We start from the raw sequence: 19004 nt of genomic DNA on the forward strand, positions 1-19004 counted from the left end.
ATGTGATTCATATCAGTCAAGCAACAGTTTATGTAGTCTTCAATTTAGTCATCTTATAATCATAGCGATTTCTAAAAGAAAATCCTAAAATATTCTACTTTGATGAATATTGCTACGTAAGGACGCCATCTCCTGAGGTTTACAAAGCATTTTCTTATATAGAAAATTACTTTAATGTTATTTGTTTTAAAAAGATATGAGTTGCAGACTTCCCTAGTGGTGCAGTGGTTGAGAATCCGCCTGTCAATGCAGGGGACACAGGTTTAAGCCCTAGTCCGGGAAGATCCCACATGCCGCGGAGCAACTAAGCCCATGTACCACAACTACTGAACCTGTGCTCTAGAGCCCGCAGACCACAGCTACTGAGCCCTCGTGCCACAACGACTGAAGCCTGTGCACCTAGAGTCTGTGCTCCGCAACAAGAGAAGTCAACGCAATGAGAAGCACATGCACCTCAATGAAGAGTAGCCCCCGCTCACCGCAACCAGAGAAAGCCCACACGCAGCAACGAAGACACAATGCAGCCAAAAATTAAAAAAAAAAAAAAAGATATGAGTTGTAAAGTGACTATCTATCATTGGAATAACCACATAAAAAACGTAATTAAAATGCTATACTGAATTCTTTTGATTATCTCTACTCCTTCCACAAATCACACTAAAATATTAGTTTTAAAAAATATGGATGGTTTACTTTTCACTGAACACTTTCATATATTATTTGATTCTTGAACCATGTGAATATATTGCCATTTAATAATTAAATAAAAATATATTTTAAAATAGGGGCGGTATTAACCCATCAGGACAAAACTAATGGGAAGACCGTAAGCTCATGGAATCTGTTTGGTATTACAGAGGAAATTCTAACTTAAGCCTCTGGAGATAAACAATAACTAGAAGCAAGCCAACCCACCCACAGAATTTCAGAGAAACTCAAAATTTGGGGTGCCAGTTATCTTGGAAAGTAGAGGTAGGGCTTGAGTCTAAAAAAAGAGGCAGTATTTGTAAGTTCACATATGATGCAGTTACCCATCCCCCCGAAGCCAAACAAACCAAAAAACCAAAACCTGAAAACCAAAACACGGGTCAAAATCTCACATTGCACAGCCAACACTGTCAGAGATCGGTGGTTTTTCCATTAGAGAAATTTATCCAGAGAAGGACTAGAAGGACATCAGATCAGGGAAGGGGAAGAGAGAGACAACGAGCTCAAATCAGGTGTACTGTGCAGAAGTCTGCAAAATGAATAAAAAGAGAGCTCCATAACAAAATATGATGAAAGAACTTAAAAAAGTCTACAGGGCTAAAAGAAAAAGTAGGTAACCTCCCAGAAACTAGAGCAAAAATAGATGGAAAATAAGAGAGAAAGTATAGTCAATTAGATAAGACAATTAGAGGCTCAGTCCAGAACTCCAAAACCAAATGAAAATTCCAGAAAAAGAGAAGATTAAAATTATCAAGAAACAACACCAAAAAATGTTCTCAGAATTGAGAATCATGAATGCACAGTACAGACTGAAAGGAATCACATCCCCAACACAATGAATCAAAAAAACCCACACCAAGAAACCTTCTCAAAAGCAGTATGATGCAATTTCTTAAAACCAGGGAGAAGGAAAAGAAGCTTCCGTGGAGGGAAACAAAAGGATTCAAGATCAGAATGGTACTGGTCTTCTCAATTAAAACACTGCAAGTAAAACAACAATGAAACAAAACCTTCAAATTTCAGAATGAAAATGATATTCAGATTGGAATTCTATGACTAGATGAATTATGAAAATAAAGTGAGCAAGTAAAATAAAGGTATTTTTCATAAATACTAGGTTTCAAAAATTGATCTCGTATTCCCTCTTTGATGATTCCAACAAAATGAGAGCATATATCCAAAAAGCTACGGTCATTAGATCAAGGAAACAGGAGGTCAAACACCAGAGAGAATCTAAGTGGAGTCCCAGAAAGAGAGACAGGGAGGCAGACTTAGAAAGTGACCAGTCAAGATTGGGACAGGGGCTTCCCTGGTGGCGCAGTGGTTGGGAGTCCGCCTGCCGTTGCAGGGGACACGGGTTCGTGCCCCGGTCCGGGAAGATCCCACATGCCGCGGAGTGGCTGGGCCCGTGAGCCATGGCCGCTGAGCGTGCACGTCCGGAGCCTGTGCTCCGCAACGGGAGAGGCCACAACAGTGAGAGGCCCGTGTACCGCAAAAAAAAAAAAAAAGATTGGGACAGAAGTCCACAGAGTTCCAAAAGAGAGTTCTCCAGAAGAACATGAAACCATAAGATTATCTGATAAATTTAACCATGCAAAAAATTAGAAAGGCCAATCAGAATTAACAACTATTACAAAGAAAACAGAAAACAGTTAGGAAATTATTAATTCTATGAAAATAAACTTGTAGCAGAAATGAATAGCAACCACAGTACCTACTTGGCTCAGCCATAAGCAATATTAAAGTAGTAGTAATACTATAAAGCTTGATTGCTGAATTAATCCAAAAATTGTGGGAATGGGAAAGAGATTCTTATCTGCCATAACAGAAAGTGACTGATAAATCAAGAGACAGCACTATAATTTAAAAATATTGATATAGAGAATATAATTTAAAATAATTAAATAATTAAATATAATTAAAACCAAAAAGTATTGAGAGTTATTACATCTAGGGAACAGAACTAACAGGTGAGGAAGGATTAGGAAAGGATAACCTTTATTTTGATATATGTTTGTTTTTACTTGATTTTTAAGATTATATGCTTGTATCCTCTGATGTTCTACAGTTTTATTTTAGTAAGTTTTAAGTGTAGATTTATCTGTCTTGCTCAAGATATGCCATGCTTCTTCTACAAAGATTTGTGTCTTTATTCTCATAAACACTCTACCACTAATATATTGCTTTTTCTCCCATTCTTTTCTATTGCTTTTCTGAAACATCTATTAGAGGATTATTAGATCTTATTCTATTCTCCATGACTTTTTATCTATCATAATTTTTTTCTCAGGTTTTCTCTGCTATATTCTATATACTGTATTCCCCAATTCTAACTTTTAATTTACTAACTCTCTTCAACTATGCCTGACAGTTTTGCTTGACTTGACTTTTCTTTGTAATGAATCATTTCCTCAAATAATTTTTAGTTTCTGACTACAAATTCTTCTTCATTAGGGATTTACCCTGAGTTGTAAAGTGTTGCTGTTGGCATTTTTATGTTTGTTTCCACTTGGTAACCCAGAAGTTTCATCAGTCCAAAATCCATTTTTACATGAATTTACACTGCTTGAGATTCCCACACTAAATAAGTTGTCTCAATTCAAACTGCAAATCTAAATCCACCTTTGGGTTAGGATCTGTGGCTTCTATATCTCAGGGGAGGCTGTTTATTTACCCCACCTGGCACCTCTGGCAAACTGACTTTTGCACCTCTAAAAACTAAAAAGGCAGAAGCTTCCAGGGTCTTAGTTTTAGATTCTGCCTCTCAGGCTCAAAGCTGTGCTGTGGACCCCTTGGGGTCTAGGTCTTATATCTCATCAGATATCACCTTTGGGCTGCCACACCCTCCAGGGATTTACCACTGGGGTTTTAAGTTCTTTCTTGTAGTCAGGAATTTAAAGATTCTTTTTCTGTCTTTTGAACATAACTAGGTCTTTAATATTTTTGTTGTTGCTATGTTTTATTCCATTATTTTTATGGGTGTTTAGTGGGAGGGACAAGTGGTTAATTAACTCAGTCCACCATGTTATAGAACCCAAATTGTATAAATTACATTGATAAAAATAGCATTAATTTAAAAAACTTAGATATAACAGTATGAAAATTATATGCAAAGTAAGTAATTACGGAAATAGTAGATTCTTCTGAATAATCCAGCTATGAGAAATTAGAAAACAATGTAGGCTTAGTGAAGTTATCAGACTTCTCATAAAATTATTAAAATTAAAAAATTTTAAGTCATGTTGGATATGAATCACTTGTACTTTGAGAGTACTCTTTATAATTTAAACTTTTACTTCACTAATTTTATTATAAAACATTTTCTAGAACTTCTCATCCTCTGTCACACTAAATATAATTGCCATCAAGTTCCACCTTATGCATTACACCTAAAGCCTGAAAAGTATATATTAATTCTCAACCAATCCAGAAAGTATTACCTAGGCCAATGGTTCTAGTGTGGTGCCCAATGAGCAGCATTGGCATCACCTGAGATATTCTCAGATATGTAAATTCTCAGGCCCCAACCAGACCTTCTGTTAAAACCTGGGATCTGAACAGGGCAATCTGTTTCAAGAAGCCCTCCACGTGATTCTGATGCACAGCAAAAATTTGACTTTATGGACCAGGGGCTTCCAAACTGCTCCCCATAAAACTTTTTGACAGTATATACATCTCAATCAGTCAAAGCCTGGATAGGGAGAGATCGGTGACGTGTCTACGGTGCAAAATTTAAGGAGGCACTCACTCTCAGGGTCCTACAAGGACTGCACGTCATGAGAGTGACTGACCCCTTAAATTTTGTACCCCTGTACCACCCCTGCAATGAGTAATGAAATGAATTGTCACCTATTTTCCTTGCCCTTTTTATAGAGATCAACTAAAATGCCTGAAAAGATCAAAGAAGAAATAAGTATGAGAAAATCTCAAACTGCACAATCAGACACTGAATAATTAGTACTTGGCTATATGATATACTATTTCTTACTCCAATTAATATATTATGCAATTAAGATTGTTAAGCACTGAAAATATTAGCTATGGCCTCCTGAGAAGCACTGTGGGCATTTATCTGATATGTACTATTTCTCCAACAAGAAATCTTAATACATTTTTAATAATAAAGTTCTTAAGTATCTAAACTGCAAGGATTAGAGTATCTGTAGTTTTTAAACTGTCATCTATGGAGCCCCAGGGTCAGGGAAGAAATCTCAGGGGCTGTTGTGAGAATGGTTCCAATCTTCACTTCAGCTTCAACCAAAGTGGCTCCACAGATTCAAACACAAGTTTTGGTTTTTTTACAAAACAGTCCAGTAGAGGCAGGGTTCTAGTGTTGGAAAAAAGTTTTAACCTTACCATGATATGACTCCTATTTTAGGACCTTTAATCTTATACTAAAAATCTGCAAGGAATATAGCATAAATATTATTAACAACACTGAGTAGAGATAATCTTGTCTGGCCTGAAAAATATCAGAATTTACTGCAGTTGTGATATGAAAATGGACAGACCATGGAAAACAGAGTAGTGGCTCCCAGCCCTTTGTAAACTATGGAAACATTTCTTTAAATACAATTTTAGAAAAAAGTCCAGAAAATAAAAACACGTAGGAGTAATCTGATTAAAAAGAATGAAACAACTTCTTTTTCCCTGTTAGTCTTCCTCTTCCTGCTTCCTAAAACACCATCCTTTCCCACACCTGACTCCGCACCCTCCAGCCACACACAAACACAGAGCAGCCCTTGAAGAATTACCAGAGAAACACCATGAAAAAGTAAAGCCAAAGTAATAAAATCACTTTATCTGAATTAAAAAGAGATATCCATTTTTAAATGTTCACCATGTAGAAAGTTACCAGAATAAAGTTAATAAAATCGAGAATAAAGTATATAAACTAAACTATTCAAAGTACACAACATACACTAAATACTAAAGAACTTAGAAATCAGCTGCTTTATTTCAAGGAACCCTGAGCTGCTCTGACTGAGAAAAGCATAAAAACGGCAAGGCAATGAAATGCAGTTATCCCCCAAACACTATTCCTACTTAAAAGGGCAAAATGACTGACTATTCTAATGTTACTGATAAACCTCCTCCCTCTTGTTTAGGATCTCAACAGATTGTTCAAAGGTATTTGGGATGGCTTCCCCTATACTCTATACTCTATACCCCTATACTCCCCTATACTTCAAAAAACCCTATACAACAATAAAATATTCTAGAATGGGAAAGGCTTAGTTGATCTAGTAGCACAGACAATATAATTTACATAAAGTATCTCACCAAGCACGTGTTTGTACAAACATCTGATTTTCTTTACTAAATTGTATGTTCAAATATTCACCAAATTGTGATCACATTTCACATGTAAAGTTCTTAAAATACATCAACAGCATCTGTTCTAACCACAAACTAATGTGCCAGAGAATAAGTTCATTTCACTATTCATAACCTGAAATACGAAACAGTTTAAATAAATTTATTTTAGTTACTTAAATTCTACCAAAAAACACACTATCGAAGTTTGCAACCAATCAAAAGTAATCTTTGTGTTCTTTGCACATCCATGAAGACTGAAACAAAAATATATACAATTCACCTATGAAATTCTACTTGCAGCATTCTAAGGGCCTCAAAATCTATTAACAAAATATTCTTTAGGAGCTGGGCTGATCTTTAATCTTATCATTTCAGAGTTAACAAAGTAGGAAACATATCTTTGACCTTTGCAATCATAAGTGTATCAAATAATTTCTTTCCACTTTTAATTACAAAAATGTAATAATGTAGCTCTTATAAAGCATACATGACAACTTTCCATTATTATATTAACCTTTTATAAGTAAAGATGTCACTTTACCTTTTTTTTTTTCTGAAGAAAATCTCTGCTTATATGTGAAAGAAAACCAACCTTGCAAAATTTAACTATTCATTGCAGAACTTAAGAATGAGACAGTAAAACAAGTTGCCAAATATTAAGATGTAACAAAGCTAGGTCAGAAAAAGAAATTTCACCACTACAGGAAAGAAAACCTTGAACACAATTTTAAAACACCAATTTCTAAAAAGCTGAAATTCAAGTAAGAATAAAGTAATTCAGTAAATACTGCAATTTACCATTTTGTATGTCTTTGTCTTATTCTTAAAGCATTACATTTGTGGGCTCTAAAGAGTTGTTTTTTGTTTTTATTTTTTAATGACAAAAAAACACTGAGTTATTCCAACTTTTTTTTTTTTAAGAATAAGATATTAATTTAAAGGTAGTAGAATTCCTTTAGTTTCTAACTTCACTAAATCAGGTAGGCAGAGATTTACAAAAGCAGTCATGATTTTTTTCAGAAGTATTTTCAATAATATTGATAAGTATTTGATAATTTAAGTGATAGTTCATGTAATAAGAAATGAAAAAATTTAGAACTGAAAATACTCATTTCAAAGATTTTATCTAAATCTTTGTATACTTAAGATGCCTTTTTGCTCTTGTTGTAAAGGCAAAATAATACAGAATAATCTTTCACTACAAATAAAATAAATAATAACAATTTAAAGATAAGACTATGTTTAGGAAAGACTTTTTAAAAGACATGATAAAATAATTTATAACACATACTAAAACAGAGCTATAAAATGCCAAAAAAAATAAAGGAAATTGCACTTACATCCATAGCTCTCTTAATAAAAGGTATCTGTGTGCCACTGTCCAGATCTTCATTTATAATAAGCCTTCTAGCCCACTGACCTGCCCTCACAACACCACTACCATGAATTAAAACCATCAGTTTCTGTGGATTTGTCAAAGCATCCTCACTCATAAAGATAAAACTCTTTGGTTCACTCTCAGTGGCATCTACCTGTAATTAAAAAAAATTAAATAATAAATAAATGTTTTCTGATCAGGTATAGACACAAACGAGAAAACAACTAATGGTTACTATAAATTATAGAATGACTATTACAGAATTATAGAAGTAAAAAAGCTTTAAAATAAAATTTTCATTAGAGATTGATAATTATATATAAAGTAGAGGAGCAAAAAAGACATGATAGTAATTTAAACATATAAAAACATGAAAAAAGAATACTGGAAATATGTCTTTCTCCATTATTATTGTATATTTAGTATTATATTATCATTATAAATAAGAATAACTAATTTTTAAGTGCTTCCTATGATCTAGATACTATGCTAAATGTTTTTAAAATATTATTTCTGTTAAGGTCACACTATTATTATATTCATTTATAGATGAAGAAGTTGAGGCCTAGAGAGCTTAAATAACTCGCCCGAGGTCACACAGCTATTAAGCCTATAAGCTATAATAGAAATATGCTGCACCTAAAATAAAAAACAGAAAAACCCAGCTGGAGAATACACATATTGGGAAACCATATATTAGCAAGGAAAACTACTAAGCTTTTAACAACAGTAGGAGAGGGAACTATTTAAAAATTCAAACACCAACTGTTCTGTGTAAATGGACTTTGAAATTTCATTCAGAGTATGAACACAGGATTATATAACAATTATTTTATGAAGGAATATTATTTGTATACTTTGATAAACTTATTTTATGTACTAGTTATTTACGGTATGAAAAGTGAATATTCTTAGTCATTTTGATTACACTTAATAGTTAGGTTTAAACTAGATGATGTATGATTTAGATCTGAAAGATTCAAAAGACTTTTAGAAAGGGATAACTTCCCAACCTCTTATTACATATGCCATGGCATGCACTGAGTGGTATTCCACATCAGCAGTGGCAAGTAACTAGGAATGGCAGCCTTTGTGCAACCAGGTCAGAGCCAAGTTAAAATCTTGACAGCTGGTAATAAACACCTCCTCAAAGAGAGAAAGTCAATCCACATGCTGGGTAATGCAATAGCACTTCACTTCATCAACAATATAGATTCATAAAATTAATTCATAAAATTACCAAAATAAGAAAGAAAAAAACTCAATACCAAAAAATGCCTTGGATTCCAAATATTCCCAGTCACTACTCCTGGGACAAAAAAAAAAATTTTAATTTCTCTATTTCTAAAACAATCAGATTGGTGTCAGTAATGGTGCCAGTTGTGTAAACAGAGCACAAAAGGAAATTATTTCAGCAAGAAGAGCACGGCCACAGGGCTTAAGAAAAAAATACCACCTTCTCAGTGAAGCCTTCTCTGACCACCCCATTTAAACACTTCCCCAAGAATTCCCTAGTCCCATTCTCTGTTTTATGTTCCTCCATAGCACATAACACAATCTAATATGCTTTTAATAATATTCTATTATTTACCATCTGCTCCTTCCACTAGAATGTAAGTCCAGGAAGGCATAGACCTTTGTTTGTCTCCAGCTACATTCCCAATGCCTAGAAGAAAGGCTGGCACATTGTAGGCACTCATTTATATAAGAATGAATGAACTTTTGGAATAAAGAATCTTATCAAGCATCACTAGTGAATTCCTTTAGATAAAAGGCATTTAACTAAATAATGCGTCCTCTTAACTGCTTACAATACTTGCCTGGTTCAGAAAGCACAAATGGAAGATTAAATGAATGCATGACTACAAAGAATTTTAAAAGAACTACACAATGCTTAGAATTAAAATGGCATATCTGTATCTTTATTAGTAGTAATTAAATATGCAGTAAGAGAAGTATGAAGTATAACACTACCACATTAGCTTCACTTGCATGTGACGTCTAGAATAAACAAATTACTATGATGACAATGGATAGGACTAAAGTCATAGAGGAAGAAAAGTGGATGGGAGACAGACGAAAGCCAACTCTGAGAAGAAAAACTCCCTTTTACCTAGAAACATTATATGAAAGCAGATGAATCATTCAGTTAAAATGGCTTAAAAAAAGAAAATGGTAATAAGAACAAAAGAAAAAATTAAAAAGCAAAGCTGTCAGTGAAAAATAAAAAAGAGGCTACAGAGGTTTCCAGTCATTCATTTACCAAAAAGTATGTCTAAATATGCACAAATAAAAGAGCCTCTTAAAGTCAGTGAGGCCGTAATGGATTCTGGAATGTATGGAAATGGACATCTGTTTATCTTAATGAAAAAACCCCTAGCTATAGACTTTCCAGCAGGTGCTGATCACTGTTTCTTTTTTCCATCATACTAAGTCCCCTGTTACCAAGCACCTGAGTCAATTTTTTAAGCAATGGAATGTTGGCATTTTAAATTCCACAGTAATCACTTTAAAACTGGAAAAGTACTTATTTTCTGAAGATAAACGTGTTTTTTTATATTATACCACTGTTCAAGAATTTTTTAAGGGGCTACAAGTCAAGGCAGCCATGAACAAATGAATAAATGCTTTACTTGAACATCCAGATATGCTGACTTTGAAAATATCAGAACGTCAGAGTATTTAAGGAAAAAAAAATGAAAATGAACAATGTAATGGTATTAATGATTAAGGAATAAGAACAGTATTTAAGCTGGTCATTGACATATTCATCTCAATATAATGCAGAACTGTAACTCTGCAGCTGGTGGCTATAATTTACTCTGTGTAAAGTTAGTGCTAATTTAAAATAGAAAAATATCTATATGAATAAAATAATTTTTCCTTCATTAACTTAAGTTTTGAAATGGTTGTGGCAAGGCCATTTATCTTCAAACAATGGTAATTTACTAAGATGAGCTTTCATTAAGGAATACACATAAAGGTCATTCCAGTGTACCACCTCAGGTTAGAGACAAATCAACCTCAAAGGCCAATTGGTCAGTGAGACTGCACCAAACAATTTTTAGCAATTAACAATTCACTTTGGGATACTTATGAAAATCACTAATTTTGATATTTATTTAAATATGATTGAATAAATTGAATGCAAATCTGTAGTCAAGTTAAATTCATGTGTCCAGTATTCTACACAAGTGTGAGATACTAAAATGGAGAATATTTTGTACCTATTTATGTGAGGTAGAGAGTAAACATGAGACATGATCATGATCTGTCAAATCATGGACTTCCACGAAGTGCTGTCATTTAAAAAAAAAAAAAAAGTTTTTCTTTCCTTGCTAAATATTTCAGCTGTAACACTAAAACTTAGTTTATCATCAGGAAAAAAAAAAGTTTGGTGGTATTCCTGTAGTAAAAAAAAAAAGGACTCTGAACAACAACAAAACCCCACTCTCACTGCTAGCTTTGGGATTTAAGAGAACTCAGGAGAAAACTAATACTTAGGGATGAAAAATTCACAACTGTATAAAATATGTGATGATAATCTAAGGAGAGATAAACTTCCTAAAATAAAAATTTTCTTGTTTCTTTAATGTTTATAAAATTAGGGAATCTTTACTAACCAAAAATGGACATGAAGGTTGTTATAGGTCTCATATAATGTAAAGCTCCCTCTGTGTAACTTTATAGTCTAAATTTTAAAAAAGAGGAAAATAATTGAAGTCCTTCTAAATCTAATCTCAGGCTTTCTATAAAGAAAATTAATGAAAGTCAATCATATAACATGAGAGATATGGCCAATTATCTTGTAATTTGTTCTAGAAATCTAGGGAATTAAAGTGAGTTTAAAGGTTCCATGGAACTAGAAGTATTACAGAGTTAAAGGACTCAATATTAATTGTGCTGTAACAATGAATTAACCTAAGGCTCTTTAAATATCATTCTTCAGAAACTTCGAAAGAAATAGAATTAACAAGAAAAGAAGACTGGACAAAGTGACAAAATTCTACCTTAACTTTCTAGAAGACAAAATTCAATATATAGTTTGAATAGAGTAAGACACTAGACCTAAAGTCAAAACTAAAAGAGATTTGAATCCAAAAAAGACTTTTATATTCACTCCCAAAAAGATACTAAAATCTTGGTTTTCACATAATTCAAAAGGAAGGAAAGCTTCCAAAAAAACAAGGGTTGGCCTAGTCATTACGTGGAATAATACTGAATATTTTATTCACTGCTATGCCACTAGCACTTGGAACAGTACCTGGTACCCTAAAATAAATATTTGTTGAATGAATGAATAAATGATTAACAATGTGACCTAGTACTTGAGGTTGCCTATAGAAAATTAAATATAAAATAGATTTCTTTTAAAAAAAATCAACCTATGGAATTAATTTGGGAGGATGGATAGCATTAAAAAATCCTCAAACCCTCCAATTCATAGTAGAATAACACTGCCCAAAGAACTTTAAAATTTCATGCAAAATTTCATGTAAACAAAATTATCAATATTCAAAGTTTTGTGCCTTAAATAAATTACTTTCATGAAGTCTTGGAGATTCATATAGACTGTAAAATCAGAGAGTTGTCAGGGACCTTAAAGATCATCTAGTCTACCACCATTACACACATAAGGTTACTATTTCTTCATTTAAACACTTAAAATTTCATGTTTTCCATTAAAAACAAAAAAGTTCTTTTGAGAAGCTGAATCGCAGAACAAATTTCAAACTTTTTCACTCTAAAATGGCAAAATGTGCAAAACTTCAAAAAAGTGTTCTACCAAAAAAGAGATGAGTAGTGTTATGAAACACAAAGCACCAGGAGTGAATCTGGGGATGTGCAGAGGAAATAACACAGAAATAAAATGTATAATTTTAAAAAAATCAAGAAATAATTAAAGCGATGGTGAATGTCTAATGCAAGAAAAGGAACACTGGTTTACTTCAAATAAATAAGTAAAAATAAATTATATCAATGAAATGAGAAAAGGTAGAGGAAAGGGTAGTCCTTTTGTGTCATCATTTTCAAAAAAGACTGGAAATCAGTTTTTCTTTACACTGAAGAATATTACTTTTTAAGAACCATTGTGCACAATGAGATGAGATATAATGACAGGAATTTAATATTATCTTTATCAATATCAAAACACTAGGATCTTAACATTTAAACTGATCACAGTTAACCTAAAACAAAAGTTTTCTTCTGAATTGAAAACTATTTTATTTGGAACTATAAATATTTTTAAAAATTGGACTTACTGGAATAGATATTTTTTTCAAATTACAGTCCTTTTCCAGGAGATCGTATACATACTTTGTGATGATCTAAGTAGGAAAGAAATAACATATTAAAATGCAATGTTGTCCATTATCAAAATTCACATAAATTATTAAAATTTATTGTTCTGAATATCTATCTTGGAATATTTTCATACTAAATTAAGAGGCTCTTTACTGGTTTACTTCATGCTGTTGTGTACTGAATAACTATGGACCTTAATACTAAGGATTCAAAATAGTTAATATAAACTCACAAAAATACACAAGGACTTTCTATTTTACAAAGCAATACTCTGTAAGCATATTTTCCTTTTTTTCCAGTATTTCTAGAATTCTCTTTTCCCTATAATTTCCCTATAGGTATTATATCTAATATAGTACTATCACGACTCTGCTGAATCCTAACACTTCTTTTGTATTCCATGAATCCAAGAGAGAAAAGTCAGAGGTATTCTAAACAGAAAAGGAAAACTGATCCAGCAAAGCCAGGCACCAGTTAGTACTACCAGTTATATTAGGCAGAAACATGGCTCCCCAAAGATGTCTACATCCTAACTCCTGTTAACCTGTTAATATGTTATGTTACATGGTAAAAGGGACTTTGCAGATATGATTAAGGTTAAGAACCCAAGATGGAGATATTACCCTGGATTATCTGAGTGGGCCCAACTTAATCATATAAATCCTTGTAAGTAAAAGATTACAGAACAGTATGTCAGAAAGACGCAAAGTGAGAAGGCCTCGACAGGTCATTGCTGGTTTTGAAGATGGAGGAAGCAGACAATGAGCCTTTAAAAGGTGGCATAATCCTCAGATTATAGCCAGTAAGAAAACAAGACCTAGGTGCTATACTTGCAAGGAACTGAATTCTGCCAGCAACTCAAAGAAGCAGTAAATGGATTCTCCCCCTAAAGACTCCAGAAAGGAACAGCCTGTCCAACACCTTGATTTTAGTCTGGTGGCACTCATACTGAACTTCTGACCTCAAGAATTGTAGGATAATATATTTGTGTTGTTTTAAGCCACTAAATTTACGGTAATTTGTTACAGCAGCAACAGAAAACGAATACACTATTTCTATTAAAGAAAGCAAAGCAAGTGAAGAAAGAGATGTCTGGAGTAAAAGTGATGATTTAATAGGCTTTAATGGTCATTTTAAGGAGTGTTTCAAAAATATCTTGAATCATCTATGCACAGTATCTCAGAGAATAATTTTAGCAGCAACATAATTAAAAGTCAAATTTTAATATGAAACAAGATCAGATGATTTTTTTTTAGAAAAATTAAGATCACTTTGGTGCTGTCTTCTGTCATCTAAAATAAGATTCTCTATCCTGCTTTCTCTAAGAAGTCCAAAGTCCCTCCTTCTCTGTATACATATTTATTCATTTTAGAAACAGTACATTAGATATCTGCTAGAACAGCTTTATATTGTCTGGTAATAGTAATTTCAAAAGCTACAACACTAAACTAGAACTAGGCGATAATCTACTAGTTATTAATTGAATAGTATTCCTATATTTTATGTAGAATTTTAAATTATGTTCATTATACCTTCACCAGAAAGTAGCAGTACCATAAACCTGAAAGAGTAAATATATGTATAAGTCTAAAAATATACATGAAGTTATATAATGGGTTACCACTTCAAGAGAAATGGTTTAACTAAATGAGATTAGCTAAAATGAGTGGGTTATCATTTCTAAAAATTTCCTTCTATGAAATCATAAAATATCCTTACATTTAAAGAAACAATAAAACCAAGCAAACTTAAACTGAAATGAATTCTACCACCATGCAAAATACTTACAAGATATAATTTGAGAATTAAAAAAAGTATTTTATCAGGTTATACCTTATATCAATATGAAATACATACTGCAGTTAATTCTCAATTTCATACTGCAATATAATACAAAACAATTCAAACATTGCTTACATTTGACTGTGAAAAACATTATAGAGCAAGTATCTGTTCTAATAAAACCATACATCGAATAGAGTTGGAAAGACACTACCTAACTTGCCCAATTTCCCTTGCTCTCAAAGTCCTGACTGCAGAAGAAAAGCAACCATAAACTAAACCATCTAACTTGTAAGCAGTTTTCTCTGCTGGAATGTTCTCCTCCACCCTAGTCATCCTCCAAGAGATAGATCACATGTCAGCTGCTTTAGGTGACTTTTTCCTGCCTCATCCCAACCCTCCAAGGTAAGACAAAATGTCCCAACTCTGTGCTTCTTTGCACATGCCTGAAGCATATGAGTTTGATATTATTCACCTGTCTTGTTACCTGACTAGCCTGAGAACACTAAAATTTAGGTATCCTACCTCTACATTTCTGTGTATCCATACAGGATAGTGTCTGGTGCATTGAAGGTACTTTAAAACAGTATACAAATTCTCTTCACTGTTCATTCTGTCTACATCCTTTGAGGGAGATAAGTGCTTCAGATTTTTAAAAAATCTTTCTAACTGCTGAGTTGAGGTTTAGAAAGAAAGCATCAAGGATTCATAGCCTTACAGCTTGAGGAGGACTGCAGTCTGCATTTAGAAAAGTCAATAAATGAAAAGATAATTTTGAAAAAAATTAGATGAAAAAAAGTATCTCGCCCAAATGTAATTTATGTTCAAATATTCACTAGAAACATTGTTTCCACTGAAGTTCCTAAATGAAAAGAAAAGGCTTAAGAGACTAATAAGACTGAGCTAAAGTGAAATCTTCATTCTAATAAGAAACACAGGAACTTCTGGTTTCTGTTCTGAAATATGAAGAGCCTGGAAGTAGTCACTCCTATCCTCACAAAAAGAAAAAAGCTGAACAAACTGAAAACCAATGACTCTTCTTAGATCTATTGGATATTTGAGGTCACAGGGCAAACTGCTTCCCCGAAAACTGGAGAGACAGCCAGGCAGATACAGAGGATAAGGACTTACTGGTAACAAAAGCGCAGCCGCAGAAGTGTTGGCTGAAGCCAGTCCTGGGGTAGGAACACTTTCAACTATAACTGATTAATTTCTGGAGGTTCAATATGAATACTAGCTTAAGAATGAAAATTATGAGGGGCCTCAGCCTTAAAGAAGGATTCCCTTTAAAACTCCTCATGGAGTTTTACCTCCATGAGCCTCACTAGGTTCTCACTGTGTAGATTAGAGAAAAATCCTCACCTGCTTCCAGCAGGGGAAGAGGAAAGTAACCATTTTGAAATACTACTGAACTCTGTTCTCCTTAATAAGGCCTTCCCACAAGGAAAACTATTTCACCAGAGTGTAACTGACACAGGGGAAGCAAAAGGTTCACTAAAAGACTGAGACCTAATCATAGGACTATAGAAGGTTTCCTCCCACCCTTCCTCACATTACCACCATAGCAATAGGGCTCCTATAAAATAACAAGGAATGAGATACAGCTAAAAGAACTGCAAGGCTCACCCCTATTTAAAGTCTCCAGGAACACTTAAAGACAACAGGGAAAACAAAAACAAGGACCTAAGAGGAAATTTTAGCCTTGGCCACAAGAGCTACAGCAAATAGTAGACACAGACTGACTCCTAGCCAGATAAACATAAAACTTCACACCAAAGACCTATCTACCAAAGTTCCTTTTACCCAATACAACATGTCTAGCTTTCAACAAAAAATTACCAGGCACACTAAAAGGCAAAAAGAAAGAACCCGAAGAGACAAATCAAGCATCAGAAAATTTGGAATTCTCAGAATTGGAATTTAAAACAATAAGTAATATGCCAAAGGATTTATTGAAAAAGTTGACAACATAAAAGAACAGATGAGTACATAAGGTGAGAGATGGAAACTCTAAGGAAGAATCAAAAGAAAATGCTATATCAAAACACTGTAATGAAAATGAAGAATGCCTTTGATGGGCTCATCAGTAGACTAGATATGGCCAAGAAAAGAATCAGAGTTTCAAGATGTAACAGTACACACTTTCAAAACTGTAATGCAAAGAGGAAAGGAAAAAATGAAAAGATGGAACAGAGTATCTGAGAATTATAGGGCAATTACAACAGTTTTAACATATGCATAATAGTAATACCAGAAAGAGAAGAAAGAGAAAAGAACAGAGGAACAATTTGACATAATAATGGCTGAGAATATTCCAAAATCAATGACAGACACAAAACCACAGATCCAGGTGATCCAAAGAACTCCAAGCAGGATAAATACCAAAACTACACCTGGCCATATCATATTAAAACTGCACAAAGCCAAACACAAAGAATCCAGACTGGTAGTATGGAGATATCTGGGGGAGTGAGGGATGTGGAAGACTTTACCTAGAGAGGAAAATAAAATAAGAATTATATCAGACTTCTCTTCGGAATCACGCACGTAAGAAGAGAGCAGATTGAAATATTCAAAGTATTGAAGAAAAAATCCACCAATCTATAATTCTATATCCAGTGACCTTATCCTTCAAAGGTGAGAAATAAAGATCTTCTCAATCAAAAATTGAGGGAATTTTTGCAAGTAGATCTACCACAAGAAATGTTAGAATAAATTATTCACAGAGAAGGAAAATTATATAGGTCAGAAATTTGGATGTACATAAAGAAAGGAAGAGTGTTAGAGAGGAATAAATTAAGGTAAAATAATTTTTAAATTTTTTCTTATTCTTTTTTAAATAAATAAATAAATAAATAAATTTATTTATTTATGGCTGCATTGGGTCTTCGTTGCTGCATGCAGGCTTTCTCTAGTTGCGGCAAGCAGGGGTTACTCTTGGTTGCAGTACACGGGCTTCTCATTGCAGTGGCTTCTCTTGTTTGCGGAGCATGGGCTCTAGGTGTGCAGGCTTCAGCCGTTGTGGCATGTGGGCTCAGTAGTTGCAGCTCGCGGGCTCTAGAGCACAGGCTCGATAGTTGTGGTGCACAGGCTTAGTTGCTCTGTGGCATGTAGGATCTTCCCAGACCAGGGCTTGAACCCGTGTCCCCTGCATTGGCAGGCAGATTCTCAACCACTGCGCCACCAGGGAAGTCCCTTTTCTTATTCTTAATTGACCTAACAGACAACAGTTTGTTGAAAATAATAGCAGCGATGTTTTTGGTGATTATAGCTTATAGAAAAGAAAAATGAATGACAGCAAGATTATAAGTTATGGGAGGGAGAAGCTGAGAATACTCTGTTATAAGGTACTCACACTACCCATGAAGCAGTATAGTATTATTTGAAAGAAAAACTGGAAAGGAAAAAAAATTACTACACCTGATAATTTCTCTGGATTTCTTTTGATTCCTAAGAAGTAGCCATATAGCTAAATTTAAATGAATCCACAATGGAAGACACAGGGAAGTAATTTTGAGATTATATATTCATGAAATAGATCCCTTGGCTAACAACAGAATAATGCCTTCTACAAACTGGAGTCAAACTAGACTTTCTTCTAGCTCAGGATTTCTCTAACTAGGAATTAAAGAAAATTTTAACAGAAAGAGCAAGGGCGATCAAAGAAATAGACAGTGGGAAGAAGGAAAATGAAGTCCAATAAAAATTAATTCTCAATGGAGTACTTCCAACAGAAGGGGTATACTCACCCTGCAATAAATTTGACATTTATTGAGCAGTTGCTATGTGCTTATCATGTACCTCATGCATTTCTGCATTATATCTCGTCATTAATTAAATAAGAAGCTAACAATGACACCCTTTATTCCTGCAAAAGCACTGAAATTATTCTGGCAGATTATAATTTAAGGAGGTGGGTAATGAAACTAAGAAGCTTCCCAGAAGGTACTTTAGACCTTTTTGCGACTGGATTTGAGAAATAAAATGGGATATATGACAAGAAATATGACTGGAGAAATGAAAGAAATTAACATAAATATTTTAATTAAATAAAAATACAAAGTTAACTTTACTATTAGATGGCCAAGCTTCTGTTCTTTCTTACTCTGAAGAAAACCCTCTTGTTAGTAAGAAATTAAGTTTGACCTCATTGATTCACAGCAATAACAATTTTCATTTCTCAACTTTATTAATGGTAAGATAAAAATTTCTGTATTGGGCCCATCAGAAGAGTAAGAACTTTAGGCCAAGGCACAAAACACCAACATCCATAAATCCTGAGTAACATCCACCTCTGGAGAGGACAACTAAATGTTAAGAGTACTCTGATTTGGAGTATAAGCATGGATGAACTGAACTGAAAGAAATACTCTCAAAGATTTAAGTATATCTATGACATTTTATGCCCCGTAATCAAAGAAAGTCTCAGAAAACAGACTCAATAGACTACCAACCTGAATTAGTAAAATATGAACTATAAAAGAGTTTAAAAGGAACAACTTTTAAAGAG

At 33.7% G+C, this 19004-nt stretch overlaps 1 protein-coding gene across 5 annotated transcripts in view; it reads right to left on the reverse strand.

Moving 5' to 3' along the window:
* Positions 1-19004, reverse strand: part of ARB2A (ARB2 cotranscriptional regulator A) — a 436918-nt gene that overhangs the window by 321172 nt on the left and 96742 nt on the right. For 3 of the 5 annotated variants that reach the window (XM_060093155.1, XM_060093156.1, XM_060093154.1), the window contains 2 exons: positions 12670-12735; positions 7368-7559 (listed from right to left, as the gene is read on the reverse strand). The exons of 1 other annotated variant lie outside the window; for it this stretch is intronic. In XM_060093155.1, the coding sequence (XP_059949138.1) occupies positions 7368-7559; positions 12670-12735 (258 nt within the window). The remainder of the gene's footprint in view (positions 1-7367; positions 7560-12669; positions 12736-19004) is intronic. One more of the 5 variants, XM_060093157.1, reaches the window with a different exon arrangement.

This window comes from Mesoplodon densirostris, chromosome 3 (assembly GCF_025265405.1).
Source record: "Mesoplodon densirostris isolate mMesDen1 chromosome 3, mMesDen1 primary haplotype, whole genome shotgun sequence".
Classification (NCBI taxonomy): Eukaryota; Metazoa; Chordata; class Mammalia; order Artiodactyla; family Ziphiidae; genus Mesoplodon; species Mesoplodon densirostris.